At 40.1% G+C, this 27,787-nt stretch overlaps 1 protein-coding gene across 1 annotated transcript in view; it reads left to right on the forward strand.

Annotated features, from left to right (window-relative positions):
* agbl4 (AGBL carboxypeptidase 4) overlaps positions 1-27,787 on the forward strand; it is a 335,062-nt gene that overhangs the window by 270,362 nt on the left and 36,913 nt on the right. Inside the window, exons 7-9 of the mRNA XM_084086490.1 lie at positions 18,465-18,554; positions 20,782-20,896; positions 23,909-24,020. Coding sequence (XP_083942616.1) covers positions 18,465-18,554; positions 20,782-20,896; positions 23,909-24,020 — 317 coding nt within the window. The remainder of the gene's footprint in view (positions 1-18,464; positions 18,555-20,781; positions 20,897-23,908; positions 24,021-27,787) is intronic.

A 27,787-nucleotide genomic window follows, 5' to 3' on the forward strand; every position in this document is an offset into this window, starting at 1 on the left:
TCCGTCCCCCAGTTTACCGCTGAGACTCGGTCTCCTCGGAGCGCTCATAAGCAGATACCTCGGCAAATTCCGCGAGAGCAAAGGCGGTATGTATTAGATGAGACGGCAGGCAACAAAGCCGTAAGTAGAGCGTGTCTGCTCTGCTGCTGATTATATTAAACACTTTAAAGACATTGGGGGTTTTAATAATACATTATCCTATCTGATGCTCCCGCCATGCAACCACAGTCCTGCCTTTCCCATATTCTCAGTGGACCACGGTCCCTGGAAACTCTCAACAGGGGAGGGGTGGGGTCACAAAGCTAATATTTTATTGAGAAGAAGATGAAGTCACTCACTGTTTATTATGGCGATGGACCTCAGTTGAGTTTTCTTTTGCAAAATCAGACTCAAAAGGTCATGTATTCCTGCACCATATGCTTTTTCGTCGTGCTAGCCTTAAAAGCGTTCCTTAGACAGAACGAGTGAAAGCGACAATTATAAATCAAGAGTACACACTTATGATCCAGTGTGTACCCAGTGTTCTCTTATGAAGTGTCAGAGGGAGCTTTTTGTTTAAGAGAACTTGCTTGGGTATTTTTAGCAAGGGAACAACGTGATTTCAGGATGGTTTGACACATGAGAAAGGGGAAATCAGTATCCTACCCACACCAACCTGTAGCCCCCCTACTGGTGCCCCCACTGCGTTCTGTCCTGTCCTGGTTTGTTTTCCATCGTCCTCGGCTTTGTGATGGAGGAGGTTGGGGGCTTTGGGTCACACCTACAGCACTAAAGTACTTGTGGCTCTCCTGCTGAGATCTAATGGCTTTACTGTGGTGGCACCAGGCACATGGAGTTATTGCAGACCGTGCAGTCGCACACCTACTGACAGTCACTAGTACATACTCAATCACACACCCACATATAGAGGCAGACGCGTGAAGTTGTTCGGTGGCTGAAAAATTTACGCTTAACTGCACCAACATGCACTAGCTTTGTATTTCAATTACATTTTCTAGTTTTTTAGAGTTCCTAAATGTGGGAAACACACACACACGTGTGCTGTGTAAGTATTTACTCTACAATTTCATCTGGCAGCGTCTTTGTGCAAATATAAGGCTGGCATGCGCAAAGACGGGTAGAGTCAAAGAACGTCTGCTCCCGCAGCAGTGTCTTTTTTTCTTCCTTATCCTCCCCCTCTATCGGTCCAAACCAAGCTTTTTCTGTCTTTCTTCCCTCTGTAATCTGCATAAAAAAGTCAGTGATTATCGGTTGAGGGTTTTTTTCTGTTCCCTTAGAGGCTGAACGTTACTGAACAGATAGCTGATCTTTCTGAAGTCCTATTTGTTCTTCAGGTTTGCCCCCACTACAAACATATCCCTGATCAAAGCATTATGAAAGGACTTACCACTTCAAACGTGGGCCCTTTTTACGCCCCATTCCGCCTGACCTGCCAATTGCCATGGCAACGCTGTAATCACCAAATCCACACCCTCCTTCCATGCCTGCCATCACAGGTAACCGGGGGAATGAGAGTATGATAAATATTCTCATTTTCTAGGTTCAACCCTTTTCTCTGTGACTTTTACATTAGAGGGAAGTTGTGTAATACACTGTAAAATATTGCCAGGATTTCACTTAACAGTTAAGAATTAATCATATATCACGGTTAAATGGCGTGTTGTTGAGAACTTTACAGAATGGATGCGTGGCTAGGTCAGTTTTGGTCAAGTAGTATTGTAAGTAGTGGATTTTCATTTGAAGTCACGGTTATGGCAGTCATGTTCCCTTTGGCTTTGAACTTTATTTGATTTTTATTTATTTAAACTTGAATCTTCTAGAATTTATGTATGTATGTACGTATGTACATATAATACAATACCGTTCAAAATACTGGGGTCAGTATGATTTTTTTTTGTGAGAAATGCTTTTATTTAGCTAGGACTCAAAACTAAACTGACAGTAAAGATTTCTGTTTCATATAAATGCTTTTCATTGTTTAAACAAAAATATTGAATGGCTGCTGAAAATTAAGCTCTGCCAAATTACATTTAAAAATTTATTGAAATAGAAAAGTCATTTTAAATTGTATTAATATTTCACAATATTACTTCTCACTATCAAGTACATGCAGCTGTCGTGACCATAAGAGCAAGAACATTTTTAATAAAGTACCTACCACAATCTTTTAAAAGGTAAGGTATATGTAACGGAGGCCAGCTAGTAAGAGCTGTGCGTGTAAACCTCACTCCCCTGATCTCAAGAGGTGCACTAGCGACTGATGCTAGAGACTATGGTCCTTATCAGCGAACCAGCCTCCCATGCTGGAGACGCCAGTTCGATTCCCGCTCAGAGCGGGGCGAGTAGGACTGGTTACATTTGGTGCCGTGTTTAGGGGGGTGAGTGTAATGGAGGCCAGCTGGTAAGAGCTGTGTGTGTAAATCTCACTCTCCTGATCTCAAGAGGCACTCTAGCAACTGACGCTAGAGACTTGGGTCTTTAGCATCCTTGTTACCGTGCCCGCCTCCCATGCCGAAGATGCCGGTTCGAGTGCCGTTTGGAGTGGGGCGAATATGACCGGAGGCGTTGCATATATACTTTTTGGTGAACTTTGCTTTTAGAGTCCTAACCCACACATACTTTTTTACTCCAGATAAAAAAAAACAAGTGTTTACAACTTGTTTATGCATTTAGCAGATTTTTTTTATTTTTTTTTATTATTTTTTTTATAGCGGCTTACATTTTACATTCAAGGAGTATATTTATTTCCCACACACACGGGTCGATCCCATGACCTTGGTTTTGCTGGCAAAATGCTTTAAGCAAAGACCAGGAGACTCTGTGTATCTTCAGCAGAATTCTTTATTAAGAACTTGCTGTTTGTTTGCTGCAATCATCAAGGTCCAACTTGGTATCTGTATATTGTAGTTTTACATTAATTTTAGGGGGCAGTGCTTAGAGAAAGAGACAAAGCACCTGGGTGACAACCTTAAACAAAACGTGCGAATGAAAAATGCAGGTATAGGAACCCACCCCAGACTCTAGAGTCTTACCAGTCCTAATCCAATCAGCATAACTATTCAAAGAATGGGACAGGGGCTCCCATTAAAGACAAAAGGTGAGAGTCTCAGTAATCCGGTTCATTTGACTTGCAATAAAAAGAACAGGAACTGGCAGAAACCTCTTGCTAGAAACTTTGATAAACAGAATCATTCATCCAATGCCATCTTTACTTTAAATGCTAAATACAATCTACTTCACCTTAGTTTTTCATGTGATGTCATGTTAGGACATAGGATCAGGAGATCTTAAACAGATTCTTAAATTTGTAATCCCATTTTATCTATACTTGATCTTCTGTAGTACTGTAAGACTTACTGTGAAAGTACAGCAGCTAGTTGACAGATATTGTAAATTCACACCATTTTATTTACAGTGTTACAAATCTGCTCTGCGGGTGAGGAATTTGTTCTCCGATTGTAAACATCAACAAACAAACTGCAACTTGTATGGTAGCTGAACGCTAACTCACTGCATTGTCATAACAAACTTCTTCTAATATGCAAACGTACATTCTCACAAAATGGCAGCCCACTGTGTGTTGCTCCATATGGAATTTTATTGCCCTTAATGCATATTCATAGGAATGAGTGAGTGAGCAGCCTAGCCTTTTGAGAAGAGCGATGAGCTAATAGCATCTTCCCTGTGGGAGATGAACAACTCTTAAAGCAAAATCCCAACTGTACAATTATCCCACTGTGCGGGCGGACCAAAGATATTACCATTCTATCGACTCTTATTCTTATTAGAAGCTAATAAATGGACATCTGTGCGTTAGGATCACAGGAAAAATGAAACAAATGCACATATTCATATTATGATCTTTATTTTTTATATTCAGCACATTAAATCAACTGTGAGTTTTTTTTTTTTTTTTTTTCACAAGCACAAACAAATTCGGGGTGAGTTTGCATTGAAGTTTAGTCAAACAAGGTAATGCATACGGAAGTTTTGATGCATTGACTTTTGTGGATTTGTATTTTGTGTCATTCATCATAATTACTGCATGCCCCAGTTTTTTCCCCCATTTTTCCCCTGAAAATTAATTCATCTTCTATTTTTACCCTGTCTGGTTTTAAGGGCCGTGGTTGGGATTGAACTCACTGCCATGGCCTTTACATTGGCACATTTGTACTGCCGCAGATGGCATTTCAGACATTTGCCTTGTTGTAGACTGCTGTTTGAGGTTAGAATAAATGCTGAGGGTGCAGCGAGAGCACATTTATGCATATATATTTTCAGACTAAGCTGTTAAATATGCTGTGAGATAAGAGCAGATGTTACCAGTACAAATATTCTTGTGTTAATACCACACAGGCCCATTATTCAAAAATATACCTGTCCTGAATATTCATGTTGAAAGTGGAATGCACTTACTATCTAATTGAAAAGAGATATTCACCATGATAGCAGTTTCCTCTGCCCATCTTATACACCAGAATAACATATACACTTGGAAAATCGCTGTTCGTGTAAACATATTCGGTGAGATCCTTCAGGGCCTGTCTTTTGTAGAACAGCTTCAAACTCTGCTCGTTTTGAAGCCTTTAGGTTTAAAGTGTATCTGCTCAGACAAGGAATATGGCAAACTCCTCAGAGAGAAGTACATATCTCATAAGAGCTCTTTTCTTCCTCACTCTGTTTCCCTCAGTAGAAAGTCCCACAACATACGTACTAATAAAGTGTGAGCATGTTTCATGTGCTGTAGGGAAAAGCGGCTCCTTGGGCTGAAGAGAGAGAGAGAGAGAAATGTTGTGTAATTGTGACCCGGTTCGGTACGGTCAACAGTCAACTATCAATCACCTCCCGGGCTAAATGTGACATAAGGGCTGAAATTGGACCCTCTTTCAACAAGCAAATCCCCCTCAATTAAGTGACATTTCATTAATCTGTATCAAAGTCAGACTAAATGCATCCCACACAACTGTGGCTGCAGTAAGCCCTGGAGGCCGTTATTAAATTTGCTTGTATCATTTAAAGGAAATGGCAAACGTATTCGACTTAAAGGGCACCTGGCATCTGTCTCTTTAAAACCAAACTCAGCTAAATTAAAAGTGTGCAGTTGGACATGCTAAGCACAAACTGTGTCCGTGCCCTTTACAACCACTCTTGATCAATTCTTAATATGTCTAGCCAGACATTTTCCTCTGCCTTCAAATAAATACATTCTGCCCTTTAAATTAAGGACTAAACATTTCATATGAACCAGAATATGTTGTTGTTTTAAGTAAGTTTGCTCAGTATGTTGCTTTTATACAACAGTTTGATAAATAAGAATTTAATACTGAGTAACTTAGTCATGCTGTAGTGGTGTTCCTGAATCAGAATGTGCTTCTGAACAAATCTTTTGGGTGAATGTGTTTTTTTGAGTCAATGATTCAATGACTCAGGCACTTGTTTTATTCCTAAATGAATCTGTGTTTCTGAACGAATTGTTTGAATGAATGATTCCAATAGCTCACTCATAAAGTCATTTCTCAACACCTTCTGCTGTAATAAAGGAACTTGGAGAAAGAGTCATGAAGAGCATGACCCCAGATGAATCATGCACACTTATATTTATAAGAAAAGAGTCAGTTGGGCCAATTTTGATTTCATGTCTTGAATAGAAATATTATACATTTACATTAAGGGCCCTATTTTAACGATCTAAGCGCTTGGTCTAAAGCATACGGCGCAAGTTCACTTAGGCATGTCCGAATCCACTTAGTTTAACGATGGGAAAAATGGTCGGCGCCAGGCGCATGGTCTAAAAGGGTTGTCCCTATTCTCTTAATGAGTAATGGGTGTGTTTTGGGATTTACGTGCGTTAAACCAATCGGAGTCTCATCTCCCATTCCCTTTAAATGCCAGTCGCTCGCGCCATATATTGCACCATTGACTTTAGACCAGGTTTCAGTTGATCAACGGCGCAGTCTATTTCTGTTGCCTCAAAAAGCAACGCGCCAACAACGTGCCTGAACACACCTCGTTTTCAGACCAGCATGCCCATGGCCGCACAAATGGCCGCAAATGCATTTGCTATTTAAACAACGTGGTGCAGGACGTGAAAATGATAACTGCGTTGGACTGAAACTAGCAAAAAACACTTGCGTCGCGCTTGGCGCTGCATTGCGCCGTGTGTAAGATAGGGCCCTAAATGTTTGCAGTCAGAGTTGGAGCGGGCTGGTCAATTGCAAGTTTGAAGAGGTAATTAATGTAAAGTGAATATGATAGCAGTTAAAACTATGGTTTAACAGTCCTGAGGTGTGTCTTATCTAGTAATGTGCTTTTGTTGATCTGCTGCTTGACTGCAGTGTGTAGTAATGGAGAGAGTGTGAAGCAACAGTTAAAGTACTTAAAGGTATAGTGGAGGATTTTCTTTTTCCGGGTGGATCATCAAGACTATTGGTCCTCCTAGTTGTCAATCATTCTGGTGATATGTTTACGTAAGGCCGTCGTACGTGCTCGTCCCTAGGTAGTTTTCGCTTTCTGCGCATGCGCACTTTCAGGTGTATATGTGTGGTGAGCTACGGTTTCAGCTATTCATTGAAGCTCGCCGTTCTCACCGGGTTTTTTCAAAATGTCTGAGGGTCGCAAGAGAAAAAGTGTCTACGAATTGTATGACAAGAAGAGAAAGGCCTCTGAAGAAAGAGACAAGACCAGAGTGTTTTTGGGAGAATATTTCACACGCTGGCGTGCGCTAAAAGCACAGGTTGGGCTTCCCACTGATGCCTCCGTCGCGAAGTTTCTACTCGACAGGTAAAGTTTGGCATGCTATTTGGAGAAATCCATTTAAAATCACTGCTAGTAAAAATTAATGTAAGCTATGACTAGCGATGCTAGCCCTGGCACAAGTCACGCACCGTGCAGACACGGTAAACATCTCAATTTGTCTAAAGTAGCCTTATGACCAAATGGTAAAAGGTATCACGCTGAAATGTTATGACAGTGGAAAAAGTGCAAATCTTCTTTTGGAAAGTAGGCTTGTATGAGCCATGCCGACAGCAACTTGTAAACAGAGCGTGCACGAGGAGAACTAGGCTCGTGCATGCTCTCTCGTGCACACGTTTAATAGGCGTTCCCTCTTGGGATCAGGTAGAGTGTTGCGCATGTGCATTTTTTCAAAAAGTGGAGAGGGCGGTTCTTTTCTAAAATTCGGGAAAATCCTCCACTATACCTTTTAAGATCCTTTTGATTTGTTTGTAATTTGTTCATGATATATTTAGATTTGTTCGCAAAGGAAAAAACTTAATTCTTGAGATAAGATGATCTTATAGTAACGAACACCGTGTGGGGACCAGATGATAAAATCAAAACAAATTTTTTTTTATTTTATTTTTTTCAATTGATTAAAAATGTATTTAAAAATGAATAAATTATTATTTGTCTTATGAAATATAATTGTTTTCAATTAATTAATTAAATTATTGATAGAATAATCATTATTTTATTGTAAAACTGTTATATATTTTATTTTAAAATGATAATAAATTACAAACATACAGACAATAGTCAATACAAAAGTCAATTTCAAAGTCAATGAAAAGTCCCCAGTGTGACTTAGAAAAACAAATGTGTTTATGTTTGTGTTTTCCTTGTCTTTTGTGTTTGTAGTCTTGTTCTGATCAGTGACATCTGAGAAATGACCATGTTGAGTTTATGCTCCATCCACAAGTGCTCCCTCTCTCCTGATTAGAGAGAGAGAGAGATCTGAAAGACCTTCTTCTCTCAGTGCTTAATCAATAAACCACTGACAACCCGGTGAGTGAGACAGCAGAGGAGAGAGAGAGAGAGAGAGAGAGAGAGAGAGAGAGAGAGAGAGAGAGAGAGAGAGAGAGAGAAAAGGAGCTCTCAAGAAAATAGTTTGCCATCCACAATTGCCGCCCCTGGCCAAAAGTGAGGTCTGTGTGTGAATATATTTTTTAGAGACTATAAGATTGAGATTGACAGAGATGGTGAGGCTGTAAATTGAGTGTCAGGGATCTCACTATGTAGTGAGAAAAGGGAAGAAAAAAAGAAGGAATAAGAGGCAAAATAAAAAAAAAACCATGAGAGAAATTAAACCTTGGAGCTGTAACTGCGTAATAAAGTTGGGTGCAGAGAGAGGTTTTCCGTCTGGACTTTGTTGCTTTCAGAAATTATTTAGAACTCTATGGGGGGCAGGAAACTAATAACCTATATTAAAAAAGGCATCTTTCTTTCAACTGCGCTTACAGCCCGAGCTTTTTCTGGAATCTGAGTGGGTGAAGTGTGTAAAATTACTTGCTTTGTCCCAGCCGGAGATGTGTTTCAACACAAATTGTATCGAGCCTGACATGATCCAAGTGACCTTTTGAGATTGCAAGGGTTTGTTATTGCATGCACAAGGTTAGTTATGCCCTGCATAGTCTCAGACGCATGCCCACGGACCGCCCACAGTCCGTTCACTGACCGTCTGGTGCATATATTGCACACAAAAATGGCATGAATTGGCTGAATTCACTAGTTAAATATACCGCCAGTACAGATGGATTACCATACTCTTAAGAGTTTCCTGCAGTACATATTAAACAGTGGTGCAAGAACACTAATAAATCCACAGTGCAAAACCGACTGTGAGTCCAATGCTTTGATTACAGAATGAATAGGCACATGGTAAGATGCTTTAGGTTGGGGGTGCATTTGATTAAGAAACAATATTTAATCTATAAAACACTTCAAAACTCCACAAAGTACATCAAGTGTATCAGTGAGAACACTCATTTAAACAGCATACACACCGGGACATTTGACTGCACATCTCATTTTTAACATTAGCGAACATTACTGCTTGCAATCGCAAAGAAACGGTAAGATAAAAATAAGCACGAAAAACCTTAAGATCCCGGTATACTTATTATTAATAATAATAATTTCATTTTAATATTTAATATAAATACATATCTTCAAATTACTATTAAGAATACCGGAATCGTTACTTTTTTTTTTACAGTACACTTTATGGTGAGTAAGAGGGCGGTTCTTGGAATAAGCTACAGTACTGACTAGACTTTAGACTGCTTGATTGAAATGACATTTTACATATGTAACGGAGGCCAGCTAGTAAGAGCTGTGCAGGTAAACCTCACTTCCCTGATGTCAAGTGGTGCACTAGCGACTAACTGTAGATACCTCCTTGTTAGAGCGCCGGCTTCCCACGCCAGAGACCTGGGTTTGAGGCCCGCATTATCGTGGGGCAAGTAAGACCTGAGGGGATACATTAGTGCTGTGACCCGGATAGGAGAGAGGTTTAGCAAACCGCGTTAGAGACTGCGGTCCTTCCATCCCAGGTTCGAGGCCCGCACAGAGCGGGGCGAGTAGGACTGGAGGGGTTACATATATGTAGAGAAAGTGATGCTCTCTCTCTCTCTCTCTCTCTCTCTCTCTCTCTCTCTCTCTCTCTCTCTCTCTCTCTCTCTCTCTCTCTCTTGCAGGAATGCTGCACATCAGCCTCTACAAGGATCTTGAATCTCACGCTAGGTTTACCTTTGTGGTTTCTCAATGCTTGTTTCGATCTAGGCCTGTTTCCACAGCAGCACCGAACTTGGTTCCACCGTAGCAGTGGTTGGCTGTCAAGTGGCGAGCGGTTACATGCCCTTCTAGCCCCCACTGTCACGTACGAAGGGGGCAGCACAGCTGGGGGCAAATCCCAAAGAAATCACTACTGCTTTTTTCTTCTAGTTTGTAACTCATCCTTTCAAGCAAGGCAGCCATAAAGTTCAGTCGTGCATTCTTCAAAAAGCCCTATTATTGCTTCTCTCTGATTCCCTGTCGTTCAGAGCACAGACTGGCATTCTTTCTTCTATCTCCACCTCTTTTTCTGTTTTGAAGGGACGAGGCAGGAGTCGGGGAGAGCGGAGGGAGACTATGACCAATGCTGCCAAATCGAGGGCGAGCAATTTGGCAAAAGGGCTTTAAGCATGACAGATTTCTCCCTCTCTGTCTGTCTGTCTCCCTCTTTCTCTCTTGTTATTCTCCTTAATGTCAAGAGGCGGCTTGCTGTTTTCTTTCTTCTTTCTTTTTTCAAGTCCCAATTTCACATGGTCTGTCATCTGTGAAAGCTCATATGTTAAAAGGATAGAAAGATGGTATTGGATTTGTCAGTTGATGCCAAAGGATGTTTTTTTTGTGTGTGTTTTTTGCCACAATCATCATTTCTTTCTCTCCATTACATAAATATATAGTGGCCACAAAAAGTAGTTAGACTCTTAAGCCTCACTTAAATGTATGAATATCAATGCATTAGATAATAGAATATCAAACCAAGTGTCATTTGCAAGCAGTGTGTTTTTGTGTGTATGAAGCAGGCTTGTTCTAGCCTGGCAAGCCAGACCTACATCAAGATGTTAGGTCTGGAAACTCACCATAGACGCGGTTTAATCCGAGGGGCGGGATAAACGGCTGTCTTTCAAATTCCCTCTGCACGCAATAGGACAGCGCTTAAACCAACCAGAGCGTTTTCCCAACAGCGGAGCTTAGTTGATAGATTCAACTTTTGCCATATCTGGCCGGCAAAACGACGAACACATCTTCCTTTTTTTAAGAATGACTTAAGTGCCGTTCTTTGCTCTTTTCTCAAAGAAAAACTTAACTCCAAGTCCTCCAGAGTCGCGGCCAAAGCCGATTCGAAAGACCGTTGTTCTCCATCAGCAGCCGTCATTCTTTGTTTTCAAGTGGCAGCCGTCGCAACTCTGTCGTCATATGTTAAGCCCGCCCCCGCCTACTCTATACACGACGTGATTGGCCTGACCCAATTTAGGTTTTTGCAGCTAGAAGGTCTATTGAGAGTTGCTAGACCCACCTGGCTGCAAAATACATTTTGCTGCCGCTAGGGTGCGTCTAGATTTCTAGGCTAGGCTTGTTCACCATTCAGAACTGAATTGATAATGCCTTGTAAAATACTATTCAACTGACGAATTTGGAAAAACAGGATGCAGAATTACTGCATTGATAGATTGATAGATTGATTGATAGATTGATAGATCGATAGATCAACAAGAAAAACATGCGGAGGGCAGTAGCTTTTATTTCTGCTCGGACAGCTGCAAGACCACGCCGAATGCTGTGAGTGTGTGTTAGAAATCAGGACCAAACTTGGGTCTCCAGCCAAAGTTTAAATTCCGTCTGGCTAGCGTGCTTCCTAGTAGTTCCCAATCACATGAGCGTTTACACTACAAAAGCAAGCCGGTTGAATGCATTTTCGACTACCTCTGGAAGTGTTCGAAAGTGGACAAGCTCAAAACGTTTTAGACCCCGTTTACACCTGTATTTATTTAGCGCCATCCACTTGTGATCCGATCGACCAAAACACATCTTATACCAGATGTAAACGAGGCCTAGAAGTTCTTCTGTTCTGAATTTTTGCACAGCCCTTGTATAGAAGTAATTTCTCCCTTAAGTTCACACTGGTATTTCACATTAACAGGAAAGTGTTCTTTTCTCTTTGTTTTGAATAGTATGCATATTGCTTTAACATTTAACAACTATTAAACTTTTACTTCTCTTTAAAAGAAATCACTTGGTTTGTGATTTTGCTGTGTTCCAAAGCAATGACATTCATACATTTTAAAGTGTTCAAATCCTTTTTTCCCTCTCTGATTGAATGGCGCACTCTCAAAGTCCTCTGTTTCTACCCGGGGCGGATCACAGGTTGACCTTTCCTTATTAAGCTAATTAGCAGCCATTTTGGCAACACAAACCTTTTGACTAAAACAAGCAACGAGCAATGACCACCCATTAAATGACTATTTGTCTTTCTCTCGCTCCTTGATTCTCTTTCTTTGTCCCTCTCTAGCCTTTCCACTGACACTTCCTCCACCTCTCTCAACCTCAATTGTCTTGAAATTGTCGAGAACAGAGATCTCTCCATTTCACGGAGATGAGCATGGGTGAAAGAGGGGGTTCTTGATTGCGCTAAATCGATCTCTAATCACCCTGCGCTCTGTGCTTTTATCCCTCCGGACCATCTACGGGGCTTAAGAGGGTTCAGAGTTGTATTTACATGCTGGGTTTTGCTGTCTCTCCATCTCTTTTCAGCTCTGTCTGATACCAGTGTCATAACATACCATTGTAATCCTCTGGAGTGACTCGCTTCTTACAGTGCATTGAGGGAACCAAAATCTCTCCGGCCCTTGATTGCTCACTTCAGCTCCCACTTACAGGCTCAGTTCTGACTCGGCATCGCGCAGAGCGGGTTGTTGACCCAGCTGTGCACTTTTGCTTTCTTTTCTCCTTTGGTCTGACCTCCGTTATCCCCTTGACTTTGACTCAGACACGGTCCTTTCACAGTCCGGCTTTGCTCTGGCCCAGATCTGCCCCACTGCCAGCGATAAATGCGATGTAAAAGAATGAAATGGATGTATTCAAAGGGTTTCTTTCAAAGAGGCGGCGTTTGAATAGAATCAGATCTCAGATTGAAGAGCTGGTCTGATGCTTTGAGGTGAGAGAGTAGCGTAGAGGAGCCCAGGGGTGAAAAATGGTTTATGACCCTGTGGCTAGAGAAAATCCGTGAGGAGACGCGATGCATACTGCCTGTTCTGCTTCTACCTGACCTGTACACAGGCAGGAATCCACAGACGTAAAGCTCTATTTCTTTTAAAGCCCTGTCCTTGAAAAATAAAGTGAGATGGGAGTGAGAGAAAGAGGGAGGTTGATGGTGGTTCGGCTCCAGCACCCATACGGCAGCCTGCGCCCTGTATAAATTTAACACTACTGACAATTTACAGCTAGTCCGTGTCGGCTGATATGACGCACACACGGGTGAGCGTGTCATTCCACTGCTGCTGCAAACTGATGCTGATTTACTCCAGCGTGAAGGTGCCGGGTGCCGTGTGGAATAACTGAATGCTTTTGGAGGAAGAAGGCCCACGTTGTCATGGGGTGGAAGTTGGAGGGCACAGAACCAGGACTCCGTATTCCTCCCACTAATGAGACTTTTCTCATGCACTCTTTTGGTGGCCATAAAAAGCAGAATGGCAAATATATTCACTGTATATTTACTGTATCTGTTATTACAGAAAAGTACTGTGATAGTAGCATGATGCTGTAATAGTATAAGATGCTACTAATATGATACTTAGATATATATACATTGAATATTTTTTATGATAGTATTATATATACTGTATATATATAAGCATATCATACTTTTATAAAAAATCAATGAGTGTATATATATATATCATGAATATTAGTACCATCTTATATATATTCTAGAAAGCATGATGTCCTTGTTGTTTTTATAGTCTAAATATTTTTTCCGTAGTGTAATCAGAGAAATATGGTATAGGATAGGATAATATTTTATATTTTATAATATATTAACACAGAAGCATTTTCACTAGTGTTCGCAGATTTTTAGGCCCGACATGTATGTTTCTGCATGTCATTATAGTAGCCTAATGCTAATAATAATGGAGGGCTTGTGGTTGACAGCAGATTTGGATTCGGCGTCGTCTGACCCTACAGAAAGGACACAGTAGAAAATAAATGCAGCCTGTCATGTTTGAGTCATCTATCTCGGGCCGGTGTGATGAAACTTACTCGGCTCGTCTTAAACAGAGCGAAGCTGCCATTTCTGCTGAATTTGATCTGCTCGGGTTCCAGCTCTCTTAAAGATCCCAGGTAATTGTGTTACGTCAGGGCTCTTTTCATGTCTTATCAGCTTGCATTAAAAGTGGCACATCGACCACAGGAGAAAAGCCGAACTGCACAATCTGCATAACCTTCAAAATCCATTAGATTTTTTATTTTGTGTCAAAGACACTTCTCGTCTTTTGACGCCATTTACATATTTATCGCACCTGATCATATATAGCCTACATATTTTATTTCGTCACGTCGGGTGGTAACGTGGGGACTTGTGCTCTCAGGTGAGAAATATGCTGAGCTGGTTGTCTCAGCCAAGGTTGTCAACATAAAATTTCTCCCTCTTCTCACTCTCGTTTCCCCTCCGCCTTTCATTCCTTTCCTAATGGAAGTAGGGAGCAGTAGAAGGAGCCGAACGGGGCTGTTGACCTTTCATATGATTTGGAGTGGTGGGATCTTCTTTGAGATGAGGGATTCCCAGCGCTATCGGGCCGGCAGCACCATTAAAGGAGATATAGAGCGGGCCTGTGGAGTCCTTTTAAAAGAGTCAGCCCATTACCAGTGCTTTATGGTCTAATTGGGAGCGTGTCTCATCTATAGGAGAGAGCGCTTGTTTATGTCCCACCTGGTCCTTATAGGTAAGCAGAAGAGGGGAGGTTATAAAATCGGTCAAGGTAAAGTTTACATTAAGGCATCAGGATGCCTGACGGGTGTCAATGGAAAACAGTGTAAGAAAAGCACTGATGCAGCGAAATGGGTGGAGAAAAAAAGTTCTCAGATTGCTAAAGCACATTTGTCTTGTTTCGTAAGTTTTTTTCTGTCTTTTCTGCAGGGTTGGAGGTGGTGAATTGGATGTGTGGAAGCTTGTTGTTGATCTTTAGCACCACCTGCAGGTCAAAGGACTCCAAGTCAGTCATGTGTTTTATTTTGAGAGCAAGAAAAGGAAAGAAAGAGAGCTCACGCAGCAGTTCTCAAAATAAAGATAAACATTTACTCTCTGCTAAGCTGCGGGCCCTCTGGAAAACGCTGATAAAAACACTGACGCAAATGAACATTAAAAATACATCTTACAGAGTATTAATTCTGAAAAGAACCGTATGGAATCGCTGCAAGTGACTCGTAATGAATCTTACTGGGCAGTTTGCTTTAATGGGGAGGGTGGTGTATAGGCTCAGCATAAGGTAAACACACGGCTCGCCCCATCTGTCCCGCACGTCTAAGTGTAGCGTTTGCCTCCAGGCTGCTGCATTGTTTTACATCCGCTGGCTTGTTTGCGGCGGGCCGGGCCCGAGGTGGGATTTATAACTGATGGACCCACACACCCAGCTCCTGCTGAAACGCAAGCGTTCACATTTCCAGCAAACACTCAAGCCTTTCCACTGAGACTTCTGAATGGCAAAGCCATCCATCTCTGTGAAGGACATGGAGAGAGGCGACGAGAGAAATTTTCCTGTAAAATAGACGAATGTTTTATGATTGCAGCCCATGCTGAAGTGTTTTTAGGCCCCCAGGAAGCAGATTAGAATATATATGGGTGAACATTGCATAGCGGCAATCAACATTTCCTCCAGCTCAGCACAAACCCAGATGAGATCAATAAGATATTAGGCTTGTGTACATAGCAATGAGCTCAACGATCACCAGAGTCGTTTAGGACACAGCGAGAGAGGCCGTGATATATTATTGACCTGACATACAAGACGAGCCAGTCTCATGGGAGGGCAGTGTGTGTGTGTGTGTGTGTGTGTGTGTGTGCGCATCCATGTGGTAACAGTTGCTTTACATGACAGATAATCATCTGTTCACTGCAGTGTGGTTTTTCTGCTACATCCTGTGCAGTGACTATGACAGGATGAAAACTACTCTTACAAAAATGTACTATGGAAGCCATAGTTTCCGCCAACATTGTTACAAATGTATACAGTATTTGCATATAAAGATGATGAGAAATATATATATATATATAATGCATAATTATTGTATAAAAAGAAAAAGACAAAAATAATATATAATAATATTAAAAACAATAATTATGCTTTTTAAATTCTGGTTGGAAATCACACTATAAAATAATCACAAATATTTTATGCTAACATGTTCTAAAACATTTTTCAGAACAAACAATAAATAGAAGAGAAAAAGTAAATTCAACTTAGTATAAACTAATTATTTTAAATAAAATATTAAAATAAACTAAATAAATTAATACAGTGAAATAATTAGGCCTTTATACAAGCTACCTTTTTATATATACCTTTGCAGTCTTATTTGTGGGTCTGTGGCATCAAAACATTTGAAAGCCCGTGCTCTATGGTGATGCACAGAGATTTTGGCCCGGTTTCACAGACAGGGATTAGATTAAGCCAGGATTAGGCCTTAGTTCAATTAGGGCATCTAAGTAGCTTTTATAAACATGCCTTAGAAAAAAAACATTACTGATGTGCATCTTGAGACAAAACAATGGCACTGATATATTTTAAGAAAACCGCTCAAACAAGCATTTTATAGTCTGGGGTTAGTCTTAAGCCTTGTCTGTGAAACCGGGGGTTTATGTAATAGGCCTACTGCATTTTCCTGGAACGCTTTATTGACTAGTCAGCATTCAGGACTGGAACAATGTTGCGTTTCTTTTTGTGATCAAAGTGGAGGTGAATTTATCCCATTTTTACTTTAGTAAAAAATGTTATTTTAGCTGAAGCTGTTGTTACCACAGTAGAATTGTATAAACCCAATCTCTTGCTCCTGGTAAAAGCTGCCTCTGAGACGACAGGTTTGAACTGCCACAATGATCTCGGGTACAGTTCTAATCATTCCCCTTCAGCCTTCGCAATGCCTTACAGACTTTAAGACGGCCCCACGGGAGCCCGAGTCACCATAGACATAATGTATTAGGCCATGCTTGTCTTTACAGCTAGTGATGGATGGATATAATATTCAAGGAGCCTGCTGAATAATGCATATGGATATTTTAATGTTTCATTCGTGGTCAAGTCTGGAAGTGAGGAGGATATCTTTGAGGATTGACCTGTGTTCTGCTATTCCTCAGACTGCTGAGGTGTGTGTGTGTGTGTGTGTGCCTTATTAATTCTATGATATTCCCCTGACTCAAACAGTGCATGATTTGTCATCCCATGTCTAGTTTTCATCTTGATGCATTACCCCTGCATTGAATAGAATCACCCATATTAGTTCAAAGACAAATTGAGTATTTTTAGTGTATCAGTGTCTGTCTTCTAAAATGCCATGTATTTTATCAATTTGCCTGCTAATAGAAAGGGATAACAGCGACCTTATATATACTGCAAGTGTGTGTGCTTGTTTCAGTCTCCTCACAGGTGTAAATTCTTGGTCGTTGTGTGATTTCCTTGCTAGAAAAAGTCCTTTCCGGCGTACCTGTTCGGACAACCGACAGCACAGCCGATAAGAGAAATCCGTGAAGGCCGAACAAATTCCCCGGCGTGCGTGTTCCAGTAGCTTTCCCGCCTTGAGGAACAGAATGCTGTGCGACTAAAATACGCTCGCTTCTCTGCCTGGAAGCACATCAGACTTTTAAAGAGGAGCTTTTGTTGGCAGTCCTCTCGCATTCGTCCAGCCTTTCTTTTCATTAACTTGAATGGTATTCCCATTCCATTCCTAACTGGCATCGCTCACAAAGGAGGACTGATTTGATTCACGCTGCATTAAATTCCTCTCTATTTCATTTTGGAGACTGTAAAAGAGGAGAAGAGGATGAAATATCTGGAAACAGATCTAGGAGTCATTATTGCATTCATGATGAAGTATCTAGAATGGAATTCATTTAAACACACAGTAAGCTTAAAATCCTGTCTACCAAACATTTTGAAAGGGCCAAAACTTTTGGAGCATTTATTTTTTTTGTTAAATTTGTTTTGCTATCTGACAGAAAGTTTAAAAGGGTCTTCACTGTTGTAGCATTTTGTATTTTCTCCGAGTCCGAAGTACACTTATAATATTTTTCATTTTTTTATGCCAAAAATGTTACATGAACATTTGACTCTTTCTAGCTCTCTTTCTGTGTCATTAACTAGAATTAAACAGGCTATTTGCTGTACCTTTAAGACTTCTATATATAAATGACCTCTATTATGGTTGGCCAACCTCTGCATACCGGTGTAATTCTTACTGTCTTTAATAAGTTTTAATGACTGTTTCTGACCCATTTTTCACAGCTTAATTTACATAAATGGTCTGAGTGGACTGGGATGGATAATAAACTTCTGTTTTTAGTAAATATTGAGTCCATATGGTGTAAAATAAATGCTAATTAGTGGTGCTTGCGAAGGCAGGCATTTTTATTATAATTGCTTGTATTTACAGTTAGAGATTTGAGCAACTTTAGTGCAAAAGTCATCCTGCAGCATAAAATGTGTGCTATTTCTGACTTATAATTTTTGCCTGGTGAAAAAAATGAAGCCAAAAAAGCTCTAAACGTACATTGAAAGAGGTCTAGAATATTATAGACTTGAGGGTGGACACTTTAATTAACTTGATTTACTCATTTTAATGTTCAATTTTTGTAGTTTTTCTTAATTGAAAAGATGTAGGTGCTTAAGGGTCCCTGTAAATTCATCGGCCACAAGATGTTTTTCTTCTGTTCTTGCGATCAGTAGCTCATACTGTTTGTCCTCCCGTGGAGTCTTCATTAGCTCTAACATTTCCTATCAGTCCTGTCCTGTCATACTGGGTTTCCTGCTGCATGTCTTGAGGTCTGAAACTCCAGGGCCCAGACATATGGCTCCTGACCACACATACACTGTCCTGCCAAGACCTCTACCTGCTGAGACTAACCTTTCTACGTACGTGTGTGTGTGTTTCAGCCCATCTGAATCAAGAGCGAGAAAAGCGGGTGGTGTTTCTCACAGCCCGCGTTCACCCTGGAGAATCACCTGCTTCCTTCATCTGTCAGGGTAAGACCTTGTCTCGTCTCGACACACACATACACAGCCCGATGATGTCCTGAGATCCTGTAATCTGCTGAGATACAAAACACTGACCAGCGGACGTTTGGCCTCGCTGGGCTTCATCAGAACGCTTTTCCTTTTGTGCTTTAAGTTCTTCACGCCGTTGGGCTCCGCTGCGAGTGAAGGTCAGCGGACGAGCGGAAACACGGGAGGTCAGGGAGTGTACGGCAGATTAGAGGAAGTGTCAGCTCATCTTCCCTGCATCACTCCTAAATCTGTTTAAAACCGGCGAAGACCTTACCTGTCATGGAGCACAACACTTGCTGACACAACAGTCTGACAAAATGGCCAGATTTCAAAGGCAATATCATCAATAACATCAATTCTATAGAAAAAGTCTGCTTTCACTTTGCGTTACAATACAGAGACGTGTCTTTCCTGAAAGTGTCCTTGACAAATGATGAGACAAATGCAGTCTTTTCACAGGTGAATTATGTTAGAGGGATCCATAGCTTAATGTCAAATCATTATCGCCTATCTTTGTTGCCCTAGAATGGGGGTCTTCAACAGGGAGTCTCCTGTAGTTCTGAAGGGGGCGTTTCTAACTAATTAAAAAATATTAAACTAAAAGAAAAATATGCATTGGACAGCAAATTCAATTAAACAACAACCAAAGCTAAAATTAACCAGCATATATATATATAGAGAGAGAGAGAGAGAGAGAGAGAGAGAGGCATGCATGCATGCAAATTTTTGGGGCTGGGAAGATTTTAAAATGCTCACTATGACTACATTTATTTGACTAAAATAAGGTTTAAAAAAAAATTGTAATATTGTAAAAATATTTATACAATTTAAATAGTTTTCGATTGTAATATATTATAAAATGTAATTCATTTCTGTGATGGCAGAGCTGAATTTTCAGCATCATTACTCCAGTCTTCAGTGTCACATGATCCTTCAGAAATTATTTTAATATGCTGATTTGGTGCTCAAGAAACATTTCTTATTATTATCAACTGTTGTGCTGTTTAATACTTTTGTGAAAACCATAATGTTTTTTTCAGGATGCTGTGTTAGTGATAGATATTGGCCATCAGCCATTTTGAAATAGACATTGCTCAGTTAACAATCGTGTCAGCCTCACTTTTGTAATTTCTGAAATATGGAAGCAGCATTGCCATAAGCAACTACTTAGCAACTGCTTGGCAACCGCATAACACCCTGGTAAGCGCTCACAACATCAAGATGACATTTTCCTCAGGACCCAATCAAATTTTCTTTTAAAAATGTTAAATGCAATTTATTCATTTTTTGTTTTGTTTCGTTTACCAATATTAAATAGTATTGTATGTAGATGTTGTATATTTTTATATATCTGCATGACTTGTGCCATCTGTCAACCTGCATTATAATCAGCCACTGAAAACAACACAATCATCCTACCACCTCTGTGTGCATCCAAATAATTTCGAACTGTCTGCTGATGTACTTAGTAGTGGTTCTGTCTCGTCTCAGCCCAAATCTTCATGCTGCTAATTAATTACTGAGTTCGGACTTGTAATTCTGAAGAGGGCTTTTATGCTTAACTGAAGTTTGGTCAATACGAAGCTTCAAAGTCACCTGCCCTGCCACTTTAATAACACACACATGCGGATATGCATGAATAAATATAGGAACTTCAAGCAATTAGATAGCATAGCAGTGTGGCCTGCCTCTGTGCCACATTGACTCAATTAGAGAGCTTGTTATGCCTCCATTAGCACTAATGAGCAGGACAGAGTGGGTGAGGGGTTGAAGAAGATGAGGGAATGAGATGGGGTCTGCCCTCTCTCACATGCACACTCCTGCTCTCTTTCTATGCTTCTTGTTTACCTGTCAATTATTCGCTCTCAGTACAGGGCAAATGGAAGGACAAGTGACCGCCACTATCGACATGCCTTTCTCTCCGTCTGTCCTCTGTCTGTCTCTCTTTCTCATTTTGTTGCTCTAATTAGTATGATATTTGCTTCTCAGCTGTATAAATCTCTCTCTTTCGTTCTTTGTTGACTGTTTCATTCCATTTGTATTGACTGGAGATGTACGTCTCTGATATCAGCTTCTGATTTTTATGCCTTTTACGGTCCAAATTATTATTATTTTTTTGTCTTTCTCAACTCAATTTGCACTGGGATGAACTTTTACATGTCAAGCGCAAGGCTTAATTGTGTGTATTTGTGTGTCTTTACTGCAGGTTTCATTGACTTTCTGGTCAGCCAACATCCCACCGCTCAGGTCCTGCGTGATCATGTGATCTTTAAGATCGTCCCCATGCTCAACCCTGACGGCGTGTACCTGGGAAACTACAGGTCAGCTGAAACGAATGAATGCACCCATAATATTATTTATGGGTGACATATTATGACAACAGTCATATAATAGTTTCCAGTATCACAAATCTTATGGTTTATACTAGTAATTTAAATATAATATAGATATTTAATATAGACGCGCTGCAAGTTTTAGAGTAAAGCGCAGCACTGTGTTCATTTTCAGTTCCGATTCACAGTAAATGCTACTCTTCAAATGTTGTGTGTTTGAGTAGCTTATAATTTGCATTTGGGAATGCAACATGCGCCAACCATCTTCGTAGATTTGTAATGCGAATCATTTATAAATCTGTTGTCAACAAAGAGGAGCGTTAAGGTCTCAAAAAACCTTGTTTTCCCCCCAGAATAAAAGCTTAATGTTTTAAAGCAAAGAAATTAGGAAAACCATAAATTTAAATATTGTAATTTTACTGTTGTTCTGTAAAATAAAATAATAATAATAATAATTAATATTAATTAGTATTGTTATTAATACTACTAACAAGAATAATAATAACAATTCTGTTAATACTTTTATTATATATTGTATTGTAATATAATATATTATGATTTTTTCATTTTACAGGACAGTACTATTGCTATAGTAAGATATTTCTTTTAAGATATTTTTAATAATAATGATTGCCAGTTCAGGTTTTCCTTTTGTCTTTAGCTTCTTTCTTTTTTTTACATTACTATATTATGTCATCATACTAAAAGCCCCTTGATCTGCCTGACAGTATTTTATAAGATATTTTACATGAGTAAACATCTACAGATGTGAATTGGAACACAAGTGTGGCCATTCTACACTGGGGCTGCAGTTGGTCATGCACGGCAGGTGTTGTCTCCACTCCTAATGCCATTATTGGCTTTTATATAATGGTGCCGATCATTCTGAATACAGCCGTGGCCCGCTACGTTTTCCCATAGGCCTGCAGAAACTGCGTCAGTGACTGCCACCTTGTGACGGCTTTGTGAACTGCAGAGCTGCAGAGGTGGATCAATGGTTCAATGGTGGTGACAGGGCTGACATACGACATACGCCACCACTGACCCTTGAAGGTGCTTTCAGCAGCAACTTTAACCGATGCTGCCTCACAGAGAGCCATTGAGATCCATAATCAGAGATCAGATCTATTTCTCTCTCTCTCTCTCTCTCTCTTTCTCTCTCTCTCTCTCTCTCTCTCTGTGCTGAATCAGTAGTTTTTCAGTTGAGAGAGAGAGAGAGAGAGGCTCAAGCAGATGCAGGAGGGGATGTGGGATCAATCCTTGCTGACTGGGGATTAGTGTTGTTCTGAGAGCAGCAGCATTGACTACAGGTTCAGCTCAAAGTCACAGTCACAGAGTCTCAGCTGGACAGCAGCAGGGACTCAGGCATCTGTTCGTCCCCCACATCAGTCCACTGCCTCAGGGAAAGGAAAATAACAAACAGAGACCTGTAGGAAAGATGGCTTGAGATGGCATGTGTCCAATGGTGTGTAAGAAAAAAACACTCAATGTCGCCCCAAAACACCAGAGATCTGCCCTTTATGTCTGTAAATGTAGAGCAATGTTGTTGTCTTTATTATGGACCATGATTGCTTTTAAGATACAAACATTAAAGTGTTTTATATACATGATTATAGGGTTACACTTTATTTCGATTGTCCACTTTAGACATTCTACGCACTATAAGTAACTTTGCAACTACATGTCAACTAACTCTCATTAGAGTATTAGTAGACTGTCAGTAGACTGTTAGGTGTTAGGGTTTGGGTTAGGAGAATAAGTTGACTTGTAGTTGCCAAGTTACTTATAGTCAGTTGAATGTCTGTTGGGGAGCAACAAAATAAAGTGTTAGCAAATATTAAGCAGACAGTCTACTAATACTCTAATGACAGTTAGTTGACATGTAGCTGCAAAGTTACTTATAGTTAGTAGAATGTCTAAAGTGGACTATCGAAATAAAGTGTTACCGATTATAGTATAATAACTTTAATTTTGAATTCTCAAAGTATAGTGTAATTTGAAATAGTTCACCCAAAGAAAAAAATTGTCAACAATTATTTAACCTATGTCTGACTTTCTTCTGTCAAACACAAAAGATCTTTTAAATGGATAAAAAAGGTCAGTGTTGTGTGTGGTTTTTTTTTTCCAGTGTTGTTTTAGACAACATTAACTTTCATTGTATGAACAAATCTGTTGCAAAATTCTTTAAAATTTCATCTTTTGTGTTTCACAGAAGAAAGTTGAGAGACATGAGGGTGAGTAAATAATGACACTATCCCTTTAAAACACTTTTGTTAACCCAATCATAATCTAGCCACAATGAAAGTGTGTAAACAGCATTTGAAATCTGAATTAAAGTGAGTAATATGTAATTCAAGTGATTAAACCAACCAGAAACACTACTGAACAAAATCTGCTGATTTTGGCATGTTTATGACCGACGTCACAGCCTTTACCCTAGCCTCCACTGCAATTTGGTGTTTTTGACCTATCATTTGCATAAAGTTGATTACTTCACAACTTTTTGGATGATTACTTCTCTCCACTGTCAATCCCACAATCCCCTGTGTGAGCCTGCCGCTCATCTCCCATAGAGAATGAATTGAAAACACTCTCTCTGCTCTGCTCACTCCGCACGAGTGGACTTGTACTGTGTGTGTGATTTTCTGCAGTTCTGACTGCAGAATCTGTGTGGATTTCACTTCGAGCTTGACTGTGATGATGTTGAAACTCAATAACTTTTTACCACTTCAAGTAAATAACATGAAAACTTGAAGTTTCACTTGATTAGTTTTTATTTCTGTTTCACTGCACTGGGTAGCCCCACCCACATTGAATCCTATTGGTCCAAAGTCCCTCTCTCCATGGCTGTATATTCAACATCAAAGCATATTCGCTGTGATATTGTCGCTTTGCACAGTATTTTGCTCTCAGTGAAGTCTCATAAAGAAGATAACGGTGTTGGTGTTTTGTCTTTTGTTTTATTTAATTGAACTGTTGATTTGTTTGTTTCTATTTTAGGTGTTCTCTAATGGGCTTTGATCTGAACCGTCATTGGCAAGACCCTTCCCCTTGGGCCCACCCCACTCTACATGCCGTCAAACAACTTATTGTCCAAATGAACCAGGACCCAGTGAGTATTCAATATACTAAAGCAGCAAAACCCCAAATGCAACCTACAGTCTATCAACACAAGGACAATAGAAGAAAGTGATTACTAGTGATATTCTGCTGTCTTGTCTTTCCTTTAGTAAAACGCATTTTGAATCCATTCTGATATCTTTTGAAAATGGTGTTTTTCTTTTATATGAATGAAAGAAATTTTTTTTTTCCAAAATAATTTTTTGAGCAAGTACATAACCAGCCAGTGTTCAAAACTATCTGCATGCCGTAGCTCGATTCAAAACGGTAAGCTTGTAATAATGTTTTTAATTCCAGTGGTACTGGTGGATTTCCACGGGAAATTCGAGCATGTCTTTGCGTCTTTACGTCACATCTGTACACCTAAAGAAGGAGTCTCGGCTAGTAGACTATATTGCGTGTGAGGATGTTGGAGGTGGAGATTTATAGACTTTTCTCACAGCACTTGATATAATTAAACCTAATTTGATGGTGGATCCAGAAAGGTTCAAACGACAATCACCAGTGACAACTGGAGATTCACCCGTTGTAAAATGCAAAAGACTTCGGAGTGTCTACAGAAAAAAAGAGACTGCAACCGGGCTCATGCGAAAACAAGGATAAATATCAGAAGGGCATTAAATTAGTCACGCAATGCTGATGTTGTTAACATTAACAATTTGAGAACAAAGTATAATTTGCATGGTTTGACGTGATATGATAAGCGATCGTTAGATTTAATCAGCGCGATTTACTGCAATGCTTTTTTCCCTTAGTTGGTCAAAACAGTGGATTTTACTTGTTCAGATGATTTTCCGGTGAAAATTCTTATGTTGGTCATACTTCCAAAAAGTAGAATCTGTGATTCCGAATGACAGTATCCACACCGGCGCGGTGATTGACAGCCGCACATTCTCCTCAAAACAGGCACAACCCACGTAAAGTTGATAATTCCGCGAATAACTGAATTGCAGATTTCGAACAGAGATGACGAGAAAGAGGAAAAACTACGGACTGCAGCTTTAAATACATTTATATTTAATATAATTTATACAGAAATTGGAATTGAACCTCTGTCTGTTGATCCATTGTCTGTTGTGCACAATTGCAGACAGTATTCTGAACGTTTTTTTATTCTTTATTAACTCTTTCCCCACCATTGACAGAAATTTCTGGGTTTCTGTGTTTTCACTGTTATACGGTAGCGAGCGCTATGACACATCTTCTGAAAGTGTACTGAATCTCCTAAACAAAAGACAAGTGAAGAAGAAGCAGAAACAAGCGATAGCATATGTATAGATGCATATGTAAAATAACGCGATCATCAACATATTAAACAGCATATAAATCAAAACGGCCTAAGGTTACTGAATGAAATGTCGACCCAGGATGAGCTATGGGACTGTCCAAGCTTTGGGGGTGTTGATGGACTCAATTTACTCCATCTATGTTTTGGTCATTGTTCAGAATCCGATCCGGGTGTAGTCTTTGACAAAAATTAAGCGTAGCGTCAGTTCTGGTAGGTCACGTTAGTCAAGCACGCATCAGTGACTCTCAGCTGATCCACGTCTACCTATAGGAATACGACGCCTATCACTGTATACATATAAGCTCCTTCAGTATTATGAACAGCTATTGTGTTTCTCAGGAGCTAATTACCCTCCTCCATCCCCAGCTCCTCCTCTCGTGCAGTCAGTATGGCATTCTGATTCCCCTTGAATCAGAATAAATTCTTGAATTATGTTGTACTTTAAAATCTTGAATTAATGATATCTGCAATACATTCTTGCTGGTTCTGTTCTGTTTACTCTGTTTATTGCTGCTCTCCCTGCTCTTATCCATGCTCGGCTACATGGATGAGCAGGGAGTTCTTGCCCAGAACAGAACCATACCGCCAATCCAAACTGTATCGTATTTGACAATTGTGGTCCTGACAGAAATGCGCTTTTCTCAGCTTTTTGATAAAAAATTAGTGTTGTTAAAAATGAAGCTAGACTAAAACGTTTTTTTTTTTGTTTTGTTTGTTTGTTTGTTTGCCTAAAAGCAGAAGCTATGTTCTTTCTTTTGATATATTGCATGTTCAGATATTCATACAAAATATTCTGGGGGCCAAATTATCAAAAATGCTGGCGGTGGCGGGCAACTTAAAAAAAATAATTTAAGCGTATACTTAAAAAAAATACGCAGGTGGGGAAAAGGTTAAAAAATAATTTTGTTTTCAAACTGTAATTTCATCTGCCGTGATTGGTTGATTGATAGATAGTCCTGCCCCAAAACTGACAAATTAATATTTCATAGCATCAATAAATTGCTATGTTTTATATGCTGGGGGGAACAACCTTCACATGGCTCACTTATAGTTCTCTCTGTATATTAAACTAGGTTAGTAGAAAGTATTTTAACATTGAGATTTATGCACAAAGGCACACATTTACACTCTGTCTTTGAAAGGTTATGTATAGTATGTATAACAACCTTGCTCAGCATATAGGAACCAATGTACGATTCAAAGCAGCTACAACTCAGCATTTTTCTCAATGAGTGTGTCTTTGTGAGTGTTTGCACTCCCTCTGCCCAGGTGTGTCTCCCACACACACTCTCGCTCATCTTGTCTTTTGTTTGAGAAAGCGCCTCCTCAACTTCCTTTATGTTCATTATAGCAGAAGAGTGAGGTTGTTGGATTAGTGAAGGTCAGATGCTGTCCTGGGAATCGTCTGCCCTTTCCTGCTCTTTCACATCCTGATAAGACCGGCAGGCACACTCCGGAGCGGAGGGCAGCGCCACGCGGCTTAACCTTTCCCCCAGGCCTGACACACTGATCAATGTGTTGCTTCACGGCAGAGTGATCTGCTCATGTCCCTTACATCCCGACAACCACACACACATATGCTTCATTACGTTGTGAAGTTAGATGTGAGGAACATTGCATAGTAACATAGACTTAGACTTTCCACGGATCCTAAATGGATCCAAACAAGCAGATTTGTAACTTTTACTTGATCACTCAGTTTGTTTGAGCACACTGACCAAGCCTGACACAACAACATTGGTTTAATCGACCAATAGCAGACATGGAAAGTGTTTGGAGAAATCTGTCTGAAAATGGAGTGTGTGTGTGTGTGTGTGTGTGTGTGTGTGTGTGTATGCACATTGATCATTTCCCAGATTGCCTGTTCAATTTCCCTGATTTGCAGTTCAGTAAAATTCCACTTCTTTTCATTCTGATTCAATTTCCAATCCAACCCAAGTAAAGAAAAGAGAATAAAAGATGCGGCTATTTTCGACAGATGTGTAAGATGCTGGTTTTATGAGGAGAGAGTGCACGGGAGAGAGGGACTCTGGGGAGAGGTAAACATTTCATAGCTCTCTCCGGATCCCACACTTTGGTCCTTGTTTCATTCCCTTCTGTCCTTTTAAAGAGATTTAGTGGGGTTTGGGAAATCATAGTCCCTTTCTCTTTTTTTGTGTAGTTGTTGCTAATAGCAAGCTCACAATAAGTTTGAGTAGGTGCCAGTTTAAGCACATTAAGCCATAAGTTCACCTATCACTTAAAGGGGTCACCAAGGGAACATGTCCAGGAAAATGTTATTTCCCTTGTATTTAATTAGTCATCAAGCTGATGCTTTTATCCAAAGCGACTTCCAGTGCACTTATTACAGAAACAATCCACCTGGAGTTTAGTTGCTCAAGGCAGTGTTCCACAAATCCTGACAGCCCTCCGTGAACCACGAGTAGTGACGTCACAAGCACTGATGTTAACACACTGATGTTATTTTGTGC

Source organism: Abramis brama, assembly GCF_963993115.1.
Source record: "Abramis brama genome assembly, chromosome: 16".
NCBI classification, from domain to species: Eukaryota; Metazoa; Chordata; class Actinopteri; order Cypriniformes; family Leuciscidae; genus Abramis; species Abramis brama.